Below are 25,990 nucleotides of genomic sequence, written 5' to 3' on the forward strand. Positions count from 1 at the left end.
ACTTCATCTAGCTTTATTTACTCTTCAGACTTAATGTATTCTATAAAGATGCTTTCCAAGTGTAGGAAATTAAAACTTTTAATGTTCTGCAGAATATAATAGCACATTAAAAGTTTGTGACAATTATGACTATTTAGGGCATGAGTTCTTTCATAAAAAATAGGAAATGTGCATCTATTTTCACAAAAACCAAAAGGTAATTCAAACTGAAAAATACTATAAGGAAAGAATGTCAGTAGTGCATGAAAAGTGCTCAGGGATGTTTGAGAGAAGCATCAGACTATATATCCAGAGTCAGAAGGTTAAAACCAATGGGGAGGGGGGGGGATAATTGGATGAGTAACAATATAAAGCAAAAGCTGCAAAAAACATTGTGGAGGGTATATACAGAAAAAAAAAAAAAAAAGATTACCAGCATGTTCATGAGAAATACAAAGCATACACAAGAAGAGTGATTAGAGTAGTAAGAAAGGCTAATCAGATTATGAGGGAAAATTAGCTAAGCAGGCTAATAGCAAAAAAAAAGTTTTCTTGCTATGTAGCAAGTAAAAAGAAAGAATAATTGTGGAAGGATAATGTTACTCAGTGCTGATGGTAGGAAAGTGACAGAGGCTAATGCAAATACAATATGAGAATACAGCAATGGGACTGAATGGTATGTCAGTTTGTGTGCTAAGAGAATGTGCAACAGAACTGGTAGTGCCTCTGATGAAGATGTTTAATCTATGTCTCAGTTCTGACAAGTTTTCAAGGGAATGGAAAGAGTGTCTATTGGAGCCACCTTTTTACATAAAGGTGGCTCCAAGATAGAAGTAACAAATTACAGATCAGTTAGTAACTATGGAATGCTGGTTAAAGTATCAGAAAAGTTGTTGAAGGTAAAATTCAGGAATGCATGGATAGGAATATGATGGGCAGCATGGCTTGGTAAAAGGCAGGTCCTGCCTTACTAATTTATTCACATTTTATAATAAAGTAACAGAGGAACTGGATAAATGTAATGGATATAACGTGATACTGCTGGACTTGGATAAGGAATTTGACAGAATAACATGGAAAATTATTACATAGGTTGAAGCAGATGGGAATGGAAATAAAGATGGTAGAATGGATGGGGGAGGGGGGACTGATGGACAGACATCAGTGAGTAGTATATGGTAGAGTGGAATTGAGTTAAGTAAGGGTGACCACTCAAGTGCCTCAGGGCCCTTTACTAAGACCAATACTCATTATTATTATTATCATCATCATTAACATCTGACCTCCATGGAGTCAGAGACTTATTGTGGGAGGTACACACTATTACACACAATGCTTATCCAACCATGCCTTAAACTGATTCAATGTGTCTACATACAACACACTCAGGCAATGCATTCCACTCACCAATTGTTATCCATGCAAAGAACTTTCTCTTCACTACTCTGTTCACAGCCTCCTTATACAGTTTATAGGGATGGCCTCTTGTTTTACACCCCCCTTTCCTTCCCAGTCTATGAAAAATTTTTCCATGTCAACCTGATAACAATCCCTGACTAACTTATATGTTTAATCACATCCCCATCTTCCTTTTATCCACAAGGCTTTGCAATTTCCATTCTTTAAATCTGTCTTTATACTCCACATTCCTAAGATCACTGACAACCTTTGTGAATCTTCTCTGGATCCTTTCTAACCATGAAAACCAAATGTTTCTGACCAAATCTGTGCACAACAATCCACATGAGACCTGATCAAAGCCTTATAGATTGGAATCATAGCCTCTTTATTTCTGCACATCTGTGTACTCTATATCATTGCCATTATCTAATGTGATGACTTCACATTTTGTGCAATGTGGCCACCCAATTTCAGGTCCCTATCCACCACCACCATTCCCAGATATTTCATCTCCTCTATCTCCTTTCAAGTTTCCCCACCAAGTGTATATTGACTTTCAAAACCTTGCACTTTGCAACAATGAACTGACATTTCCACTTACCTGGCCATTCATACAATCTATTCAGATTCTTCTGTAAGGCCATAACATCTGCTTGACTGTGCATTGATCTTCCTAATTTTGCATTCTCTGCAAACAGTTGCATATCAACATTTAAACCCATCCCAATATTATTAATATACAAATTAAACAACAATGGCTCCAATAGAGTTAGATGTTAATAAGGCTGTGGGAATGGATGACATATCACCATATAATGTGCACAACAGTTAGCTATGCCCCTGACCTGGTTGTTTAATAAAAGGCATGTGGTGGATAGGGTTCCAAGGAGTGGAAAGAAAGCAAAATGGTACCACTCAATTAAGCATAGTCTAGGACAGAAGTTTTCAATTATAGACCAGTCCGTATAACTGTAGTTGTAGTCAAGATATCGGAGAGATTGATTAGGAATAGAATAATAGATTGGGTTGATAGATATAGCATTCTTTATAATGGAAAGCATGGATTTGTAAAGGGTAGGTCTTGTTTTAGCAATTCACTTACATTTTATGATAGGGTAAGATAAGTGTTAGATAAGGAAGAATCATATACAGTGATATTCTTGGACTTTTCAAAATCATTTGATAGATTACCACATGATAAGTTGGTGTACAAGCTGCAAAGGATAGGAATAGATAGCATATTAGTTAGATGGAGCAGTGCACAAAAAAGGAGGAGGTATCCAGTGGCATGCCCCAGGGTTCTGTTCTTGGACCCCTGCTATTTAACTTGTTTGTAAATGATATATCATGTGGACTGGCTGGGGATCTTCAGTTGTTTGCTGATGATGCAAAACTAGGAGGGCAACTGGCCCTAGTACAGAGTCCACCCATTCATTAAAGGTGATTTAGATATCCTGCAGAATGATTTAAATAAAATGGCAGTGAGGAGGAAGGATAATGGTTATCAATTTAATATTGCAAAAAATTGACAATGGTTTGTGGGTGATGATGAAAGTTGGTAAAATAGCTCACAGGATTATGAAAAAAGCACTGACAAGTAAAGATCCCTATCTTTATATTTATCCCTCTTTATAAGGATAAGATTCACCGCATCTTGTCACCAGCCTGGTGACAAGGTTGTGATTTGCTCCACATAAGGATAGATTGAAGGTTTATGGATTGCAGAGTTTAGTAAACAGGTGGAGAAGAGGAGACATGTTAGAAACTTATAAGTTACAAAAAAAGATTCTATAAAATTGACACTAAAGAAATTTTTCAATACATATTGCATACAGAGAGAGAGAGAGAGAAAGAAAGAACAAGGGGGGGGGTCATTCCTGAAAGTGGTGTAAGAGTGTGATAAGTAAGGGTGCACAGACTAATTTTTTTGCTTGGAGAGTGGTGGTGAATGAGTACTATAGATTTACAGAGATAGTTGTGAGTATCTGGACAGTGAATGCATTTAAGGAAAGGTACAAAAGGCATTGTGTGAATAATAGCAGTGAAAGTCATACTGCACCAAAGCAAAGGTTACAGCAGTACAGAAAGTAATAATAAATAGTAATAAAGTGATAAATTAGTAAATAATATATACTAAACAAAAAAGCAAATTAAAAAAATTTATAAATTCGATTTCCCCACCTGCCCAATCACCTTTATCACCCACTCACCACATATATCTTCTTAGTCTCAACTTCCACATCACAATATAATCCATCTTCATACATGCATTCACTGCCACTTTCAACATCCACTCTCCCTATTAAGCAATTCAGTATCTACACAAAAATAGAATTCATAATCAAATGTGTTTAAATAAATTAATCATCATCATCAAATTCATGACATGTACCCTCAAGGGGTGTACAGAATATATGATAGTACTACATGAAAAATTTACATCATTACTAACTTCCTATCCACAATTTTCCTTCAAATCAGTCTGTTACTTGTCAAGACTCCAACATTATCAGATCTTATATTTCTATCGTCTAAGGCACTTTGTACCGTATCAATCCACTTATATCTTGGTCTTCCTCTGGGTCGTTTTCCTGCCAACCTGGCAGAGAACACTTGTTTTGCTAATCTTTCCTCGCCCATTCTGTTTAAGTAACCCTACCACTTGAGATTAGCTCTGCTAATGCATTCTTGGATGCTGACAATGTCAGGTTATTTCCTAATATCCTCGTTTTTAATATGATACTGCCATTGATGCCAACTGTTCACACCTCTAATCTTTCTGAGGACTCTCATATCTGCAGTTTCTAGTCTTTGGTCAAGTGTTTTACTTCTGACCCAGCTCTCAGATCCATGAGTTAAAACTGGTTTGAACACTTGTCTTGCATACAGCTAATTTAGTGTTTCGACTAATTTCTTTCTTATTCCATATGAATTTATTCAATTGACTTCCTACCATACCAGCTTTGTTGATTCTGTTGTCTATTTCCATATTTAATATACCATCTTCAATAAAAATCATGCCTAAGTACCTGATTTTACTTGTTCCACAGGTTCCCAATTCACAACACAGCTGACATTTTCAACAATTCTACCTATTTTCATTGTCTTTGTCTTTTTAATACTGACCTTCATACCTATTACAACAGTTATTCAATTTAGACAGGGAATCTTTCAAACTTGTAGCGGATTTATTTAGAAGTATAACATCATCCGCATAAAGCAAAGAGCTGACATTAACATCTCCAATTCTGATATCATGTTTAATACCACTTTCTTTCATAATGTGATCCATATAGATAATGAATAACAGAGGGGGATAATATACATCCTTGTCTCACACCAGATTTAACATTAAACCATCTTCCTGTACTTCCTTCAATTCTAACTGCTGACTTACAACTCAAATAAAGACTAAGTATTGCTTGATATAATGCTCCATTGACACCATATAGCTTTAGTGTATTGAATAGCTTCTCTCTTGGCACCTTGTCATATGCCTTTTCCAGTTCGACAAAACTTAAATGTAGATCTTTGTTATATTACCATGCTTTCTCAACTATTTATCGTCAAGTGAAGATCCGATCCTGACAGCCTCTATTTGGCCTGAATCCAGCTTGTTCTTCAACAAGCTTTTCTTCCACAATTCTTCCCAACCGTTTCTCAAGTATACTTGCATAGATCTTGCCAGGAACACTCAGTAGGGAAATACCTCTGTAATTCTCACTTTCAGTTTTATTTCCCTTTTTATATATGAGTACTATTAGAGCTGTACTCCAATCATCGGGAATTCGTCCCTTTATCCAGGCTTTCTGAACTATGCAGTGCAGCCACTGTAAGACTTTTATACCACAAGACTTAAGTATTTCTGGTCGAACATCATCTACTCCTGCTGCCTTTCCACATTTCAAGCCTTTGATGGCTTTTTCTACTTCAAGTATGGATATGTATTCCTGACTGTATGCCTGTTGAGTGTTTTTTACCACTGTGCTATCACTGCTTGTTTCATTTAGCAATTTCTCGAAGTAATTACTCCATACTTCAAGGATATCTTTTTCTCCCATTTTCATGTTACCTTTATCATCTCTAACTCCTTTTACAGCACTCTTTCCTCGATTTCTAAGCTTCTTCAACAACCTCCAGAATATCGTACCACCTACTTGATATTTATTTTCTATGTTCTTGCCAAAATCCTCTCATGACTTTTGTTTAGCTAGTTTTACACAGTGTTTCTCTTTCTTACATTTGTCTCTGTATTCTCTAAGAGCACAAGCTGACTTATTTGACAGGAACTTTTGATATGCTTTCTTCTTTTCCTTCACTGCCTCTTTAACTTCCTGTGTCCACCATGGAGTTCTGATTTTTCTATCCTTGCAGACAACCTCACCACATGCCTCTCTGGCTGAATCAAGGTTTGGTTCCTGTTCTCAAGCTCTTTCATTTTTTCTTCAATAATCTTTGGGTATTTTAGTTTACAGTTCCCATCTGAGAGCTGCTCAATTTTTATTCGCTTTAAAACTTTCTTACATGTTATTCTTTTCAATATGAAACCAATTTCATCCTGCTCAAGACTAAATAGTGATCGCTTCCAATTTCAAATCCTCTGTACACTCTGGTGTCCTGCACCAGACAGAAAACATCACTATCAACGATAACATAGTCAATGAGAGTTTTCTTATTCCTTGCCTCTTCTCTCCATGTGAATTTGTGCACATTTTTATGTTGGAACATAATGTTAGTAATAACCAGTCCATGTCCTGAGCTGAAATCCAACAGGTATTTGCCATTATTATTAGCTTGCTCTTTTCTCCAAATTTTCCCAAAATATTTTTGTATGTCTGACAATCATTTCCTACTCTGCTATTTAGATCCCCAACGAGGACCAACTTTTCCTTTTTCATTATGTCAGTTGCTTTTTCTAAAGCATCAAAAAATTCCTCCACTTCTACTTTAGTAGAACCTTATGTGCAACTGTAAAAATATTTATGTGGGTCTAAAATTCTAAATATTTTCACATAAAGTTTACCAAGGTCGAGCCCAGTAAGAATTTGTAACTTGTAAATAGTTGTATGTTATATGTAAATAATCTGAATGGGAATTTGTATGTGCTCTATGCCAAATAAGGGAATATTCTAGAAGGTGTAGTATTAAAGAAATATCTTGCCAATAGTAAAGCAGTATATTTTTGCAGTATATTAAAGCAATATATTATTATTGTATATATAGTATATTATATATAGTATATTAAAGCAATATATTTTGTCGGTCCGCTGCCAGTGTACTGACAAAAGCTTCAAACGAATGTCTGCTGCCAGAACGAATAGGATTTAGGGAATGTAGGAGGAAAAAAACAAAGGAAGGGTCAGTCAGAGAAAAGGATCAAGGGATTTCGCCGAAATGTTCGGGGTTCACATATCTCCGCACAAGGATTCGGAAGTGACCGAACAAAAGGCGTAGGCAAAAAGATTGCATCATCGGTTCAGAAATTTTTGTCAGTGATCCAGAGGTCGTGATCGGGAAGTTGCCAACGGTTGTCCGGCAGATGTAAGCCATCGGGGACGCGACGTCCGGAGAAATCATGCCAGTGATCTGAAAGAAAGATGACGAGGAGCCGATCCACCAGTCAAAGCTGATAGTTGACGACGAATTGATGAGTCTTCGCCGGGAGCTGTTGTCAGAGGGAAGAAATTGCTCCGTTAATCCAACGTGCATGCAAGCATTCCACAAGCCGATAATCTTCACCCAAAGTGCCGCAAGACAGAGTATCCTAGAAACATCAGTAGACCTATTGTCTGCATAAAGAGGGATTGAAAAACCTGATATGGAACAGAAGTCCAGTTCGAAGCCAAGTACACAGAGGGTAACAGCTATAAAGTGAGTTGACCCGTTTGTTAAATTTCCTTGAGCTTTTAAGAGAACACTTATTAATGGACTGTAAGTACAGGCTGATCTAAATAGGCATATCTAACAGTTAAAGATTATAAAGTAATTAAGTGTCAGGAATTTGTAGTTTGAAAGAAGTCATAGTATAACTGTTTGCTGAAACTTGCCTATAGAATATTCCCAGCATTGAAAGGAAAGAGCAATTGTGTGTAAAAGATATTGTTTATGTGTTCGATGAGTAAGAGTTAACAATTAAGCAATAAGTACCATTGTTCAGTATAAATGATTTATGTTGTATTAAGAAAATTAGTTAAATATGTGATATGATTTGTGTGAGAAAATGCAGGAACTTAACTAGTCTATTTATGCAGATTTGAATTGTGATGTTTCTTTTTATTATTGAAAATGAAGTGTAAAATTTGTCTTATGTGAATTAAAATTTTGTTGTTTAAATATTAATAGAGTGTTGCCTGAAATTTTAGTTCTTAGATGCACTGTTCTAAAAAAAAACAACCAAGCTTGTGAGCGGGGGAAGATAGATAATTAATACAAGAATTAGATAAAGGGATAGCCACGACTGTATATAAGAGTAAGGAATGATATCTACCGAAAGTAGTAATATTTAATGCCATAAAAGGATTTCTTAAGGCACAGTCACTAATTCAAATAAATATCTAAAGATCTTTGGCATAATAAAAATAAGAATACTGGAGGTAAAAATAAGGAACAGGAGGATATAAGTTTAAAGTTAATAGAGTTGTATAAGGGAAAGAGACAAGTTAAAGATTTGGGAATTGATGATAAGATAAAAGAGAGAGAAAAGAAATAGATTAGAGAGTAATAAGAGATATAAAGAAATATCATCATCATCAAATTCCTGCCATGTACCCTAAAGGTGTACAGGATATGATAGTACTACATGAAAAAATTATATCATTACTAACTTCCTATCTACAATTTTCCTCCAAATCAGTCTGTTACTTGTCAAGACTCCAACATTATCAGATCTTATATTTCTATCGTCTAAGGCACTTTGTACCGTATCAATCCACCTATATCATGGTCTTCCTCTGGGTCGTTTTCCTGCCAACCTGGCAGAGAACACTTGTTTTGCTATTCTTTCCTCGCCCATTCTGTTTAAGTAACCCTACCACTTGAGATTAGCTCTGCTAATGCATTCCTGGATGCTGACAATGTCAGGTTCTTTCCTAATATCCTCGTTTTTAATATGATACTGCCATTGATGCCACCTGTTCACGCCTCTAATCTTTCTCAGGACTCTCATATCTGCGGTCTCTAGTCTTTGTTCAAGTGTTTTACTTTTGACCCAGCTCTCAGATCCATAAGTTAAAACTGGTTTGAACACTGTCTTGTATGCAGCTAATTTAGTGTTCCGACTAATTTCTTTCTTATTCCATATGAATTTATTCAACTGACTTCCCACCATACCAGCTTTGCTGATTCTGTTGTCTATTTCTATATTTAATTTACCATCTTCAGTAAAAATCGTGCCTAAGTAGCTGAAATGTTTTACTTGTTCCACAGGTTCTCTATTCACAACACAGTTGACATTTTCAACGATTCTGCCTATTTTCATTGTCTTTGTCTTTTTATTGCTGACCTTCATACCATATCTATTACAACAGCTATTCAATTTAGTCAGAGAATCTTGCAGACTTGTAGCGGATTTATTTAGAAGTATAACATCATCCGCATAAAGCAAAGAGCTGACATTAACATCTCCAATTTTGATATCAGGTTTAATACCACTTTCCTTCATAATGTGCTCCATATAAATAATGAATAACAGAGGGGATAATGTACATCCTTGTCTCACACCAGATTTAACATTAAACCATCTTCCTGTACTTCCTTCAATTCTAACTGCAGACTTACAACTCAAATAAAGACTAAGTATTGCTTGATATAATGCCCCATTGACACCATATAACTGCAGCGTATTGAATAGCTTCTCTCTTGGCACCTTGTCATATGCCTTTTCCAAATCGACAAAACTTAAATACAGATCTTTGTTATATTCCCATGCTTTCTCGACTATTTGTCGTAAAGTGAAGATCTGATCCTGACAGCCTCTATTTGGCCTGAATCCAGCTTGTTCTTCACCAAGCTTTTCTTCCACAATTCTTCCCAACCTTTTCTCAAGTATACTTGCATAGATCTTGCCAGGAACACTCAGTAGGGAAATAACTCTGTAATTCTCCTTTCAGTTTTATTTCCCTTTTTATATATGGGAACTATGAGAGCTCTACTCCAATCATCGGGAATTCATCCCTCTGTCCAGGCTTTCTGAACTATGCAGTGCAGCCACTGAAAGACTCTTATACCACCATACTTCAGCATTTCTGGTCGAATATCATCTACTCCTGCTGCCTTTCCACATTTCAAGCCTTTGATGGCTTTTTCTACTTCAAGTAAGGATATGTATTCCTGACTGCATGGCTGGTCAGTGTTTTTTATCACTGTGCTGTCATCACTGCTTGTTTCATTTAGCAGTTTTTCAAAGTAATTACTCCATACTTCAAGGATATCTTTTTCTCCTGTTTTCATGTCACCTTTATCATCTCTAACTCCTTTTACAGCACTCTTTCCTCCATTCCTAAGCTTCTTCAACAACCTCCAGAATATTTTGCCACCTTCTTGATATTTATTTTCTATATTCTTACCAAAGTCCTCCCATGACTTTTGTTTAGCTAGTTTTACACACTGTTTAGCTTTCTTACATTTGTCTCTGTATTCTGTAAGAGTAAAAGCTGACTTATTTGCAGGAACTTTTGATATGCTTTCTTCTTTTCCTTCACTGCCTCTTTAACTTCCTGTGTCCACCAGGGAGTTCTGATTTTTTTATCCTTGCACACAACCTCACCACATGCCTCTCTGGCAGAATCAATCAATGTTTTCTTCAGAGTTTGCCATTGAATCTCCAAGGTTTGATTCCTGTTCTCAAACTCTTTCATTTTCTTTTCAATAATCTTTCTGTATTTTAATCTACAGTTCGCATCTGAGAGCTGCTCAACTTTTATTCGCTTTAAAACTTTCTTACATGTCATTTTTTTCAATATGAAATTCAATTTTATCCTGCTCAAGACTAAATAGTGATCACTTCCAATTTCAAATCCTCTGTACACGCTGGTGTCCTGCACCAAGGAGAAAACATCACTATCAACAATAACATAGTCAATGAGACTTTTCTTATTCCTAGCCTCTTCTCTCCATGTGAATTTGTGCACATTTTTATGTTGGAACATGGTGTTAGTAATAACCAGTCCATGTCCTGAGCAGAAATCCAACAGATATTTGCCATTATTATTAGCTTTGCTCTTTTCTCCAAATTTTCCCAAAATATTTTTGTATGTCTCACAATCATTTCCTACTCTGCTATTTAGATCCCCAACAAGGACCAACTTTTCCTTTTTCATTGTGTCAGTTGCTTTTTCTAAAGCGTCAAAAAATTCCTCCATTTCTACCTTAGTAGAACCTTCTGTGGGACCATAGGCACAAATAAGTCTCATTGTCCAGTTCCCCATTCTCATATTTGCCCACATTACTCTACTTGAGACCGACTGCCATTCAAGAAGATTAGCCTCGTATTTTGTGTTGAATACTATGGCTACTCCCCTAAGATATTACAATGGCACAGTACCGACAGGATATTAAGCTAATATAGATAAAATAAAGGATATCAAAATAGAAAAAAAACACATTTACAGGACCATAGACACAAATAAGTCTCATTGTCCAATTCCCCATTCTGATATTTGCCCACATCACTCTACTTGAGACTGCCTGCTATTCAAGAAGATTAGCCTCGTATTTTGTGTTGAATACTATGGCTACTCCTTCTTTTCCTTGATTGTCATTTCCTGAATATAACATTTTGTATTTATTGCTTAGAAAGATCTCACCAGTTTTTGTCTTTTTTGTTTCACTCACCCCTATTATGTCAATCTGTTACTTATCTAATTCTTCAGCTAACTCCATTTCTTTGCCATTCAGGCTTCTTATGTTGATAGTACCAATCTTTAACTCTAGTGATGTTGAGTTGAGGTGTGCTTTCGGATTTGTTCCAGTAGCCGACTTTTCGCTGTTCGCCCTGGTTCCCTGGCGAAAACAACGAGGGCCTTGTTTAACTGGGCGACGCCCCAGCCGGCATGAAATTTTGTCATGTTGTACCATCATTTTCTATATTGGTTTAAGCCAATAAGAATACAATTTGATCGGCTAAATCCCAAATTGCCAGTCCATCCTCGTTTGTTCAGTATCCAGGTAGATACTCAACAGGGTGCACCATGAGAAGGTGAGGATTGGACATTAGGTCAGAAGGAGACCTCTGCATTAGGGCTATGTGGAGGTCTCTTCTTAGTTATACAGCTTTGACCCTTAAGCACTCTCTAAATAAATTAATTCTTTGTAAAAAGATCATGCAATTTGCCTGAGTCTGATGATAACATCTGCCTGAGTGTATATGGCTCAGCTAGATTAATAAATATTTTATTCTTCTCTTCTGTGAAGTGTGCTGGCACTCCACCAGAATATGACAAATGGTGAGATGTGCATTGCATTTTTCACATATCAGCCCTTAGTAAATAAGAATATGTAAGATGACTGTGACTTATATAAGCAAGAACAACTTCCTCTCTTCTGTTTCTACATTGACTATACTGCAATCCTTGATTTCAGGTGTAATCATGTTCAATTTGTTTCTCAATCTGCTTCCTGCCACTGGGAAATTAGCTTTGATCTTATAAGCGGGGCTGAAGTTTGTATATGAGACCATCAAACAGCACATGCATATTTTATTTATTTATTTTTAATCAAAAACATTATGTAATGAGCTTTTCTGGGTTTGGATTCCAGTGATGAGATCCTAATAAAGGTTAGAACCAGTATGGGTAGTAGCCCTTCCATAATATTTTTGTATTATGGGATACCACAAGTGATGTCAAGTCAATAGCCTCTATATGTAAGTAGACTAGTCAAAGATTTCTCAGATGCAATCTGTTTGCTTATGTTTTGGTAAAGGATTAAAACAAGAATATAATTTCTTGTCAAGTTTAATGAACTTTCATCCTAAGTTTAAAATGTAGCAGAATGCCATACAACTTTTTTATAGACTCAAAACAGAAGGACCTGAAATCACAATCCTGAGGAGTTGTGGGATCTTCATAAGACAGAAAAGAATTGGATGGTAAATATTTTTCTATCATTAACCTAAGGAATCACAGGCACATGGGATATCTTTTACTCTATGATTTAACATTTGTGGACATGAACCGTAACGAACAAAAACATAGTTCTCAGTATCTCCATAGGTCTAGCACCCATTGATATGACCTCAGTAAAGGTCAAAAGTGGTCTGGATAGTGACTTTCTCCATCATAATACACTACAATACAGAATTATTATGCAAAACTGGAACAATCTCGTGTGCAGGTGATCTACCTCCATATCCAAGTGGTCTAGTTACAAAATTACTTCACATACAAACTTTGTGTTTGCACAAATTTGTGTAAAGGATAAAACAAGAATATAATTTCTTATCAAGTATAATTTATTTTGTATTTAGTTTATATTTATATAGGATGAAATGATTCCACAGGAAAAATTAAATTAAGACCAAGAAATTATATTTATGTTTAATCCTTTATATAAGCAAACAAGGTTTTTTTTTTGAGAGTTTATTTTTCACTTGGTTAGACTATAATAAGTTTATAATAGGACTATAATAAGACTATAATAGACTAAAATAAATTATCAAGTATAATTTATTTTGTATTTAGTTTATATTTATATAGGATGAAATGATTCCACAGGAAAAATTAAATTAAGACCAAGAAATTATATTTATGTTTAATCCTTTATATAAGCAAACAAGGTTTTTTTTTTGAGAGTTTATTTTTCATTTGGTTAGACTATAATAAGTTTAGTTTAATCCTTTATCCAAGTGTGAGCAAACAAAGTTTGCGCCTGAAAGTATCTTCAGGACTGGGGTAAGGTAGTGCAACACCAGGCAACTCGTTGCAAAGGTGAAGATTCTCGTAGACAAGCTTATACGTTGGTTATGCATTATTAAAACACTTAAGGAATTGAACAACGTAGTTAAGGATATAAATTAATAATGCAAAGGTGAAGAAAGCTCTCATTAATCCTATCTCAGTATCTCCCATAATGCAAAGCACATCTCCTTGCGGATATGTGTAATGCTATGCATTAAGGCAAGGGCAACTACACATACCGGTTTCGACCTTTAATGAGGTCTCATCATTGGGAGCCAGACCCAGTAGTGGAGATGCAAAGGCAGAAGCAATGAGAGGTCATCCTAACCTATAGGAGTTGCCAAAGGGTGTGCAACCTTATTATTAAATTACTCTGGATTCAGAGAAAGATGTTGAGAGTTTATTTTTCATTTGGTTAGACTATAATAAGTTTAGTTTAATCCTTTATCCAAGTGTGAGCAAACAAAGTTTGCACCTGAAAGTATCTTCAGGACTGGGGGTAAGCTAGTGCAACACCAGGCAACTCATTGCTAAGGTGGAGAAAGCTCTCATAACTCCTATCTCGGTATCTCCCATAATGCAAAGCACATCTCCTTGATGTGCTTTGCATAAGGTAGTGCAACACCAGGCAACTCGTCCAACGAGTTGCCTGGTGTTGTACTACCTTACTCCAGTCCTGAAGATACTTTCAGGTGCAAACTTTGTTTGCTCACACTTGGATAAAGGATTAAACTAAACTTATTATAGTCTAACCAAATGAAAAATAAACTCTCAACATCTTTCTCTGAATCCGGAGTAATTTAATAATAAGGTTGCACACCCTTTGGCAACTCCTATAGGTTAGGATGACCTCTCATTGCTTCTGCCTTTGTATCTCGACTACTGTGCCTGGCTCCAACTGACGAGACCTCAATAAAGATCGAAACCGGTATGGGTAGTGGCCCTTGCCTTAATGCATAGCATTACACATATCCGCAAGGAGATGTGCTTTGCATTATGGGAGATACTGAGATAGGAGTAATGAGAGCTTTCTCCACCTTTGCAATGAGTTTCCTGGTGTTGCACTACCTTACCCCAGTCCTGAAGATACTTTCAGGCACAAACTTTGTTTGCTCACACTTGGATAAAGGATTAAACTAAACTTATTAAGGTTTTTTTGAGTGTGAAGTTTCTTCACTACAAGGCTACTTGTATATAGAGGCTGATGTCACATTAATTGCCTTAGCATCCCATAATGCAAAACACACATCCTTTTGGGTGTGTGTGATACTATGCATTATGGGAACAACGACTAACATGCTGGCCACTAGAGTGCCGCAACATGAGTAGTGTTTGAAATGAGCTCTGGAAAAGATAAGTGCTATTCTGTATAATAATTGGTGATACTGCTTGAAATTTAGTATAGTATTGTTTATTTTTGAAAGTTATCAAGTATGTTTGCATGATTTTTGGCCTTGGGGAATTGTTACTAACTTTATAAACCAAAATTTTGAATTCTGCCATCTTTCAGCAGAAAACAATGGCAGTACTCATGAGTTCAACCATACAAGTGTGAACCAGTCTGGCAAGGTAATGCAGAAATAGTTTGATGTCATGAGTGTAATATGTATGCATAGAGAAATGTGAGAGATGTATTTGTGTTTGAATGTGAGAGATGTATTTGAACTCATGAGTTCAACCATACAGGTGTGAACCAGTCTGGCAAGGTAATGCAGAAATAGTTTGATGTCATGAGTGTAATATGTATGCATAGAGAAATGTGAGAGATGTATTTGTGTTTGTGGAGAGACCGAACAGGAGATGAGAGAAAGTATGGATTTGTTGGAAGTGCGTTATTTTGTTAGACAGTGAGTTAACAAATGACAAACAGATTGAAGAAATGAAAGAGCGCATAAATGAAAGAAAAAGAAATGGAACAACAGCTAGTGAGACTAAGGGAGGGAAAGAATGCAAGACTGTAGAAGCAAAAGTAAGTGATAAGGAAGTGAAAGGAGTATAAATGAGGAAATGGAAGTAAGGTGTGGCAGAACAAGAGGTAGTGACTCTACGGGAGTGACAGAGAGTGAAAGTGTCGGAATACAAGATTTGATGAAACAGTTATTGAAATGTAAAATGAAATGAGGAATATGTAGAGTGATGTTAGATGTTTAGTGGAAACTAATGAAAGCATGTGAAAGAATAGGATGAAAGAAAAAAAGGGTAAAAGAGGTGATGAGTGATTCCATAGTTAGAGGATTAGTTAATAAGAGAGTCCATAAGGTCTGCTATCCAGGAGGGAGAATGAGCAAGATAATTCAGATGGTGGACATGAGAGGAAACGAGCAAGAGAATTAGTGGTAGTTGTGGGGACAAAAGATTTAAGCTAACATATTGAGATTGTAAGGGCAAATCTCAGGAGCTTATTGAGGAGAGTGAAAGATAACAGTACAGTGGGAAAGGCTATCAGTCTGCTGCTGAGGATGAGTTCAGACAGAGTTAGAATCACAAATTGTATGCTAGCAGAGCTGTGTAAGGAGAAGAGAGTGCAGTTTGTGGATGTATGGCATATATTTGAAGGAAGAATGGAATTATACAGATGTGATGGATTGCATTTGAATGGATTTGGAGTGAGTGATGCAAGAGATTAGAAGTAAATGATGAAGTGAAGGATCAGGAGTCTGGTATTGAAGAGACCGAAGTGCTTGACAATTGGAACAGTACTAGCGTGAGAGATGAAGAAAGAACAGGAAGGCAAGAGGAACAGGGATATGAAGGGGAGTCTGGGTGGACATGGAGACATGGCATAGGGAGAGTGGATGTTGGAAATAGTAGTGAATGTATGTGGAGATGATCAAGTACAGAAATGGAATAGAATGATGTGAGTCAGGAAGTTGAGACTGGGTGGATGTATGTAGTAAGCAATGATAAAGATGAATGGACAGAAGATTTAAGCTGACAACCAAGTGGTTTGGAGAGAACTGGTTATAGATCTAAAATTGAACTGCTGTGTTTATTTACAAATATCAAAAGTATCAGAAATAAGGGAGACAAAATGGTTTCACTGATTGAGTTTATTTGTCCCAATCGAATGAAGATGATATCCTAATGGGAATAGAAATGGAAAGGTACAGTGTTTTTCGCGAGGATAGAAACGACAAGAACAAGAAGGGATGGGAGAGTGCTGCTGATGATAGTAGAGAATTATATCCACATATTAGACAAAAAAGAGGGAAATAGTGGCAATGGTCTGAGGCAGTGTAGTGTGAAGTGGAAGTGGACAGAAAGACATATTTAGTTGGATGTTGCTATAGACAAGGGATATGAAGGGAGGTGATGAAAAAATGTATAAACAACTTGGGTTAGTGAACAAAGGAAGGGTGATTATTATGGGCAGTTTTAATTATGGCAGTATAGATTGGAATGAAGAAACGGCATTTGGGAATAACGAAATGAATTTCTTGAGTTCTTGAGAAATAACTATCTCAGGCAGCACATAAAGGAGAAAATGCAAGGATCGAGAGTTTTAGATCTGATCATTTCATGAGAGGATGTAACTGTTAGTGGTGTTTCACATTTTCCTCTGGTTGGTGAGAGTGATCATGAAGCAATCACTGGGTTGTGGCTAGCCATATGCAGACTTCAGTGAGGAAAGGATTTTGAGGTATTCAGGGATTGATTTATGACAGTATTTCATCCTGATCAGTTTGGAACCATGAGAAATTTAAGGGTAGAGGAGGTAGGAGAGGATGATTTAATTGTGAGTGAGCAGAAGGTATATGAGGAAATAAATAACCTTCATGTCAAATAAGGCAACAGGATTTGATGACATATCACCAAGCATCTTAAGAGAATGTTCTAGGGAATTGGCAGTAGCATTGGCATCCCTGTTTAATAAGAGTCTTATAACAGCACAGGTTCCAAGGGAGTTGAAGGATGGTAAAATTGTTCCACTGCTTAAAGGTGGTGATAACGCTGTGGTTTCAAATTATATGCCAATCTGTACATCTGGAGTTGTGGTGAAGGTACTGGAGAGATTGGTGAGAAGTAGGATGCAGAAATGGGTTGATAACAGTAGTATTCTCTGTGGTTATCAGCATGGGTTTGTTAAAAGTAGATCATGTTTTACTAACTTACTTCAAAGCTGGTATGGTGGGAAGTCAATTGAATAAATTCATATGGAATAAGAGAGAAATTAGTCGGAACACTAAATTAGCTGTATACAAGACAGTGTTCAAACCAGTTTTAACTTATGGATCTGAGAGCTGGGTCAGAAGTAAAACACTTGACCAAAGACTAGAGACCGCAGAGAGTCCTGAGAAAGATTAGAGGTGTGAACAGATGGCATCAATGGCAGTATCATATTAAAAACAAGGATATTAGGAAAGAACTTGACATTGTCAGCATCCAGGAATGCGTTAGCAGAGCTAATCTCAGGTGGTATGGTCACTTAAATAGAATGAGAGAGGAAAGATTAGCAAAACAAGTGTTCTCTGCCAGGTTGGCAGGAAAATGACCCAGAGGAAGACCAAGATATAGGTGGATTGATACGGTACAAAGTGCCTTAGACGACAGAAATATAAGATCTGATAATGTTGGAGTCTTGACAAGTAAAAGACTGATTTGGAGGAAAATTGTAGATAGGAAGTTAGTAATGATGTAAATTTTTCATGTAGTACTGTCATATCCTGTACACCCCTTGAGGGTACTTGAGGGAATTTGATGATGATGATGATGATGACTTATGTACTATAAGGAGGTGACAATGGTTGGGAAATTTTGAAGGAAGTGGAGGAGATGAGATCTGGAAGTGGTGGTAGAAAAGAACCTGAAATTCAGTGATTATATTGCACAAGTTGTGAAGACATCACATTGGATAATGGCAACGATTAAGTGACCCAAATCGAGTCATATGGACTCAATAATCTGTATGAGGCCTGATCAAGGAATTATACCAGTGTTTCCCAAATTTTTCCTACGACAGAACACTTCACAAATCCTGAAATTTTAGTGGAACACCTTGGTTAGATTCGAGTATCATCGGTCTCATCGTCAATGTAAAGCGCACACTATCACCAAAGCAGGCTGTTTTGCATCGCAAAAATGCGACAGAACACACTATAGGTGTGCAGGGTTGCAGCGCAATGCATTGATCTTGCTTGTGAAGGCATGTTTCCTAGAATAGATACCTCTGTACTTCACTCGCGCTTGGAGGTGTCGACAACTGCGGGTGGCTGTCAGCCACGGCTGAGTCATAATCCACACACAAAGTGAGGAGCACCTGATTTTCAAACATGTTTGAACTTGTTGCAGCATTTAAAATCATTCATGCATGTAAGGGTCCTCAGCATTGTGATGACTCGTGCAATTAGCTTTGATCTTATAAGCTGTCTGTGTCCATATATCGTACTGTCAAACAGTAGTGGAGAAAGTATGAACTGATCTAGCAGCTGCATCTGCAGTCTCATTTCTCTTAATTTCAATGTGGCTGGGAATCCAGCACAACTGAACATCAAAATTAAGGGTTTTCATTTTGTACAACAGGTGTAACACCTCACACAGCACTGGATGTGGATTATTCATAAGAGAGAAGACAGCCTGTAAAGAACTCTATAAGTCTGTATAAATTACATACTTTTGGTAGCAATATTTTTATATGCACAAGTGCAAGCTGAACGGCATCCAACTCTGCTATATAATTACTGCAATCAGGTGGGATCTGGTTGGAGATAGCAATATCAAGAAACACAGCAGCACAGCCAACACAGGTATCAGTTCTTGAGCCATCAGTATAGATGGGCAAGAAATCTGAGTGGGCTGCTCTGTGTGCATATACAATTGCAGGTTGATAGATGATGGAGTATGAGATTTCTGTAGCTAACAAAGTGATAGGTTGCAGGATGGAGTGCAAACCTGCCATGGAGGGATACTATTATGTCTGGTATAGGTAATGTTGTCAACATTCATGCCAACAGCCTGCATACGAAAAGGATTTATGGCAGTCTGATTATGTGTGATGTTGAGCTTCCTAACGCAGAGAAATGAGACAGGTCCATGTAGGATGATATGGGAGATATTTAATCTTTAGGGCATAATTAAGAGACAACTGTTTCCATCTAAGTGATAGTCAGTTCATTTGCTTCAACAGAAAGATTTTGAGTGGGTGATGTGCAAAAGGCATCAGTAACTATCCATATACCCTGATGATGGATGGGATCCAACCATCGCAGGTTATTCTGCCTTGCAGAACCATAGACTTATATTATTATTAAACACCTCCAGGAGTCCAAAGACTCATCAAGGGAGGGACCTGCTCTACAACTCCTCTCTCCACTGCTCAATCCACCAGCTGACTGCAACAACGCCATCTACCACCGACTACCACCACTATACATTATGGGACTTGAGCCCCATAATCCAGCTTTGGATGTATAAGTGCATGATAAAGATGAAGCAATTAAGATAGATAAGCACCCCAATGAGTAGAGGATAGAGTGTGCAGGAGATTCAATGTTTTCTTGCACTTTTTTCTTTTTCTTAGTTGATGAATGTGTGCAAGGAATGTAAGTTTTCTGTCAAAATGAGTCTCAAGAACTTTGCTTCTGTAACTACTTGAATAACAGTTCATCCCATTCTTAATTCAGGATCTGGGTGAAGAGTGTGTTTTCGAAAGAAGTGTACATAGACACTTTTTTCTGTTGAAAACCTAAACCCATTGCTAAGAGCCAACAGAGAAACATTAATTGCTTGCTGAGGTTAGCTTTCAATTACCCTCATGTTACAAGAAAGACAGCAAATTGTGAAGTCATCAACATACAGATCATTGTCTACAGTCAGAGGAAGCTATTCAGTGACTGAGTTAACTTTGATAGCAAAAAGTGTCATACTTAAGACAGAGCCTTGGGGCACACCCTGTTCTTGATGATATGGCCAAGATAGCATACTTCCACTCTGGCTTGAAGGTTCTCCTGGACAGAAAGTTTTTAATAAATATAGGAAGGTACCCTCTGAGACTAAGGTTATAGAAGCCTTTTAATATGCCTATCTCCAGGCTATGTCATAAGCTTTTTCCATGTCAAAGAAAACTGAAACCAGATGTTCTTGCTTCAGAAATGCATCTCTTATACAAGTTTCTAAACGAATCAAATGGTCTAAAGTTTATTTTTCACTTGGTTAAACTTTTTGTTTAATCCTTTAATCCTTTAGTTTAATCCTTTTTTGGATAAAGGATTAAACTAAATTTATTATAGTCTAACCAAGTGAAAAATAAATTTTCAACATCTTTCTCTAAATCCAGAGTAATTTAATAAAAAGGTGGCACACCGTTTGGCAACTCCTATAAGTAGAGATGAACTTGCTAATGCTTCTGCCTGGTATCTCCACTTGGGCCTGGCTCCCACCGAAGAGACCTCAATAAAGGTCGAAACTAGTCTGGGTAGTGGCACTTCCCTTAATGCATAACATTATACATATCCGCAAGGAGATGTGTTTTGCATTATGGGAGATACTGAGATAGGAGTGATGTTAGCTTGCTCCACCTTTGCAATGAGTTGCCTGGTGTTGTACCACCTTACCCCAGTCCTGAAGATACTTCCAGGTGCAAACTTTGTTTGCTCACACTTGGATAAAGGATTAAACTAAATTTATTATATCAAATGGTTTAAAGTTGAATGATGTGCATGAAAGCTACAGTGTGTATTGGAGAGAAGATCACTGATTTCTAAATACCAGAGAAGTCTGGCATTAACTATTTTCTCTAACATTTTACAAAGGTCAGAGCAATAGGTTGATAATTATTTGTTTTTGTTGGATCCTTTCCTGGTTTTGGGATAGCAATGACAACTGATTTATGCCAAGAATCTGGAAACTCTTCCTCTGCAAGTATTCTGTTGTATATATTAAGAGAAGGAGATTCACAGAAGATGATGGTAGATGATTTATCATTTTATAATGGATGTCATCAAGCTCTACTGCACTAGGGTGAGACAGTAAAAGAGCTCTTTTTAGTTTCTCCTTAACAAACAGCTGCTTGCATTGCTTACACCCATTAGTAGAAAAAGTTAGCCTTTGTTTTTGCTGTTCCAGACAAGATTCACAAAGGTGGTCAGTGGGCTTTGGGATGTGGAGTATGAGGACATATTGAGAGAATGTAAACTGCAATGCCTCATGAATATGAGGAGGAGTGAGATATATAAGTTAGTCAGGTGTTGTTATCAGGTTGATATGGAAGAGATTTTTCATAGAATGGGAGGGGGGGTTGAACAAGAGGCCATCCCTGGAAACTGTATAAGGCTACATGTAGGCTCTGTATGAGGAGAGTGTTCTTTACATGGAGAGTGAAATACATTGCCTGAGTGTGTTGTGAATGTACACACATCGAATTATTTAAGGCAAGGTTGGATGAGTTTTGTGTGTGATAGTGTGCATCTCCCACGAGTTGCTGACTCCATGGAGGTCAGATGTTAATAATAATAATAATAATAATAATAATAAGGGATGTTCATCATAGGCCTAGAGTAGTTTGTATAAGGGTGCAAGAAAGCCTGATATTATTAGGAGAAAGAAAAGACAGATGGATAGTATTACAGATAGGAAAAAAAGGCTTTGATTCCCGTAGGTGACGTGAGGAGTGAAGGATCTTCCTCAGCCATAGCTAAGTTAGCCGGTCTTGGGCATGGACAGTAGGTTTTTTCCCCCCAGTTTATCATGGGGTTTTTCACAAAAGAAACAAAGAAATTATGAAAGAATTAAACCAAGAATCAGTAATAGAAAAAATTAAAAAATATAAACATAAATGGATAGAACACATTCAAAGAATGAAAACAGAAAGATTACCAAAACAAGCCTTAAAGTACAAGCCATTAGGAAAAAGAAAACCAGGACGTCCTCTTAAACGATTCAATGATGACTTCTAATGCAGGAACAGGCCATGCTGGGCCTAAATCCTTGCAATGCATGATGAAAAAAAAAAAGGCCTCACTCTTTTATATCATCATGTAGCAAAATGCCTTCATTTCTTCTTTTTCACCAATCTCATGCAGTTGAACAACCAAAAGACCAAGTGAAACTAAAGCACAAAGATGACTGATATCCAGGTGGTAAGTTAACCACCTTGAGTTGGCCTTCTCTGCCTGGGATTGCTCTCTAGTCATCCTTGCAATTGACCATAAGACCACAATGAACTAAGAGGATGGAACCATTTAAAAAACCTCTCATAGTAAAAACGGACAGTTTATCTCCTCCTGGTGAAAAATTGCATAATATGGGTGGTCTACACCACCTAATCACAAATTATTATCTCCTAGATTACTTCTTTTTAAATACAAAACTCGTCTAATTGAACAATAAAATTTCCACAATACAATATATATAGGCTCATTAACTAGGAGGCAGCTTTAATAACAGATAGCAGCCTTTTGCCCACACATTTGTTTTAATTGAGGTCTTATCTGTGGGAGCTAGACCCAAAAGTGATGCCAAGGTTGAAGTAATGCAGATATCATATATATATATCCCATATACAAGTGGTGAAAAGGTGTAATACTTTATTATTAAAATACTCTGGATTAGAGCTAGTTGTAGAAAGTTTTTTTTTCATTTGGTTATAAAATAAATTAAAAGTACTAAGAAATTATATTCTTGTTTAATCTTTAACCACCCAACTGGCCAGCCATGATGTGTATACATGTCTAGGTTACAATGGATGCAAAGTGCATAAGGAGTGATGTATTTTATCCATATAGGCATTGATGTGGTTAAAGGATTAAACAAGAATATAATTTCTTGAAGAATATAGTTTATACTCACTCACACACCATCTATACAGCTCGATAAATGCAGCACTGCTTACCTGCCAAAAGCATAGCTTATTCTCTATACATGAATATGAAGCCAAATACTTTCCATCTGGAGAGAACGAGCAAGCTGTAATTAATGCAGCATGAGCAGGAATCATCTGGAAAAACACAAAAAAATTTCATTAATTTCCAGCTTTCTAACATGCAAAACAATACAACATGGATCACTATAAACAGTATATATTAGTTTACCAAAAGTCATGGAAGACACATTCAGATATAAACAAGGTATTCTGAAATTTCTGGAACAGTAAACTATATAGACACTGGAGTACAAATAAATAATTTACTAACTAAAATTAAATATTTACAAGCTGAAATTGCCCCACCCATAAACTGGCTGAACACTCAGGCATCCGAAGAGAACAAACAAATTGCAAAGACAGTGACTTACATAAAAAGCTCCATGCACTTAAAACCACCATATAGGACCTTCAGTTAGAGGAGAATGATCATTTATTGAGCTGTCCCTTTTTTTTTTACAAACATTCCAGCAGATGATATGCTAACTCTCCTTTTCAAAATTTATCCTCCTAACATGCAAACTTTTTAACCACTATCTTAAATTGGGGTATTTTAGCTGGAACAACCAGCTCTCTAAACAAACTGGAGGTGTAGCAATGGGGTTTCCAATTCACCCCCCTCCCCCAACACACCCATTACTAATTTATACATGGAATTGTTTAAATCTTTGGCACTTAATTCAGCCTACCTCAAGCTCAAAGTATGATTGTAGTATATAGAGAATGTTTTTGCCATTTGGCTGCATGGCCAACAGACTCTCTCTCTCTCTCACACTTCCTTGACAATATCATCCTCGAATTAGTTTCATTGCGGAAGAGGAAAATGTGTTCAGTTTAGTATAAGCCTCCACACACACAGGCATACACCTACATGGCACTTCACATTGCCATCCTGCCCAGAAACTTGGAATTTTCAAAACTCTAGCCTACAGGGCAGAACAAATTTTGCCCTCAGGACCAGCACTGCACCCAGAACAACAGGCTCTACTTACATCATTCCAACAAAAAAATCCTCATCAAACTTCTTAAAAATAACAACCCCCCCCCTCAAACCAGACTCCACACACATTTTTACTCAACATCAAGGATACAACAAATAAACTGAGCCCTCCCCATAGATAGAAACAACAGAGTCAGAACAGTATACAACCCTTTAAACACAGAATCTACTTTCCTGAGACAAATCAAGGGTCACCCATGATGCTCTTTGTGGAGATTCCTGTTCTTAATACCGATGGGTAGATAAGGTGGTGTACCAAAATCCATGCATGATCACACTGTTGGTTCTGTTACAGTTACTCAGGTTCTATAAAACTTGTGCCACTTTCAGGAACAATCTCTCTAATTTAGACTGGGATGTGTGACGTAACCTGGTTTTGTTCCAACCGAAGAAGTGATCTTTCTCTAAAGCATGCTGTTGTGTCTGTGTACAATAATTCATATGAGGCTTGATCAAGGTCTTATACAATGGCATCATAACCTCTCTTTTTCTGCAATGTCAGGGGTCCTCAAGCATCATTGCTATTATCTGATATGACCTCTTCACATCTTTTTGGATGTCCATTCCAGATGTATTTCCTTGGTCAGCACGTAAGAAATACATCTGGAATGGACATTCAAAAAGTGGACTAGAACAACATGCTTTAGAGAAAGATCACTTCATCAGATGGAACAAACAGTATGATCATGCATGCTCTTTGCAGAGATTCCTGTTTTTAATGCCAATGGGTAGATAGAGTGGAGCATCAAAATCCATGCATGATCATACTGTCGTCATCATACATTGCAGATCTGCATGCATGTGACTATCCAAGCTGAGGTTGTTTTGTTTCCTGTTTTCACAGAGTGTGTATCGTTAAAATACTTGTGATAATATTAGCGTGAGTTAGCGAAATGTCAGCTTGTAAATAATTAACTTTCATCTGTAAATTATTTATTTGCATTCCAGATTCTATGCAGTTTTCTGATTACAGAAATTTTGACATGAATCATAAACAAAGTATGTCTTTATTGAGAAATTAATAAGGCACTGTCATACCTTTGATTGGAGTAACTCTTTTGATGCATCATGGAACATTTCTACTAATTTTTGGTAGAAATGTGTTCAGTCTGACAATGTTTTGGCTAACAGTTCACCTGTTAGCCAACCTTTGTTAGTTGCAAACCTTCACTCTATCCTCATAGGGAGTACTCCATGAAAAAGTCAATATTTTGATTTTTAGCGTTAAAAGGATAACAAAATAATCATCACTATAACTTTGTAACATATCATAGGTAAGATTTACATTAAAAACAACTAAATTGTTGGAATGCTTTTCTTTTTAAACTAAATGTTTAGTAAAGGTATATTATTATTAACATCTGACCTCCATGGAGTCAGAGACTCATCATGGGAGGTACACAGTGCTAGTGCTCATTCAACCATGCTTTAAACTGGTCTACATTCACAATACACATATGCAATGCATTCCACTCACCAACCATTCTCCATGCAAAGAAACTTCTCCTCACTGCTCTGCTCACACCATTCTTATACAGTTTTCAGCGATGACCACTTGTTCTAATCGCTTCTCCCATTCTATGAAATATCTCTTCCATGTCAAACAGATAACAATCCCTGACTAGCTTATTCTCTCACTCATATCCCCCACCCCACTCTTCCTCCTATTCACGAGGCTCTACAATTTACATTTTCTCAATCTGTCCTTGTATTCCACATTCCAAAGAAAACTGACCACCACTGTGAATCTTCTCTGAACCCTTCCCAACCTATCCTTGTAACTATGAAAACTGGTGACCAAATCTGTGTACATAATCCATATGAGGCTTGATCAAGGCCTTACACAATGGCATCATAACC

At 37.0% G+C, this 25,990-nt stretch overlaps 1 protein-coding gene across 8 annotated transcripts in view; it reads right to left on the reverse strand.

Moving 5' to 3' along the window:
- Rbcn-3B (WD repeat-containing protein Rbcn-3B) overlaps positions 1 to 25,990 on the reverse strand; it is a 717,321-nt gene that overhangs the window by 632 nt on the left and 690,699 nt on the right. For all 8 annotated transcript variants that reach the window (XM_090405900.1, XM_090405903.1, XM_090405904.1 and 5 more), the window contains one exon: positions 23,101 to 23,205. In XM_090405900.1, coding sequence (XP_090262026.1) covers positions 23,101 to 23,205 — 105 coding nt within the window. The remainder of the gene's footprint in view (positions 1 to 23,100; positions 23,206 to 25,990) is intronic.

This window comes from Typopeltis vanoorti, chromosome 15, assembly GCF_054136105.1.
Source record: "Typopeltis vanoorti isolate ZY-2024b chromosome 15, IOZ_Tvanoo_1.0, whole genome shotgun sequence".
Classification (NCBI taxonomy): Eukaryota; Metazoa; Arthropoda; class Arachnida; order Uropygi; family Thelyphonidae; genus Typopeltis; species Typopeltis vanoorti.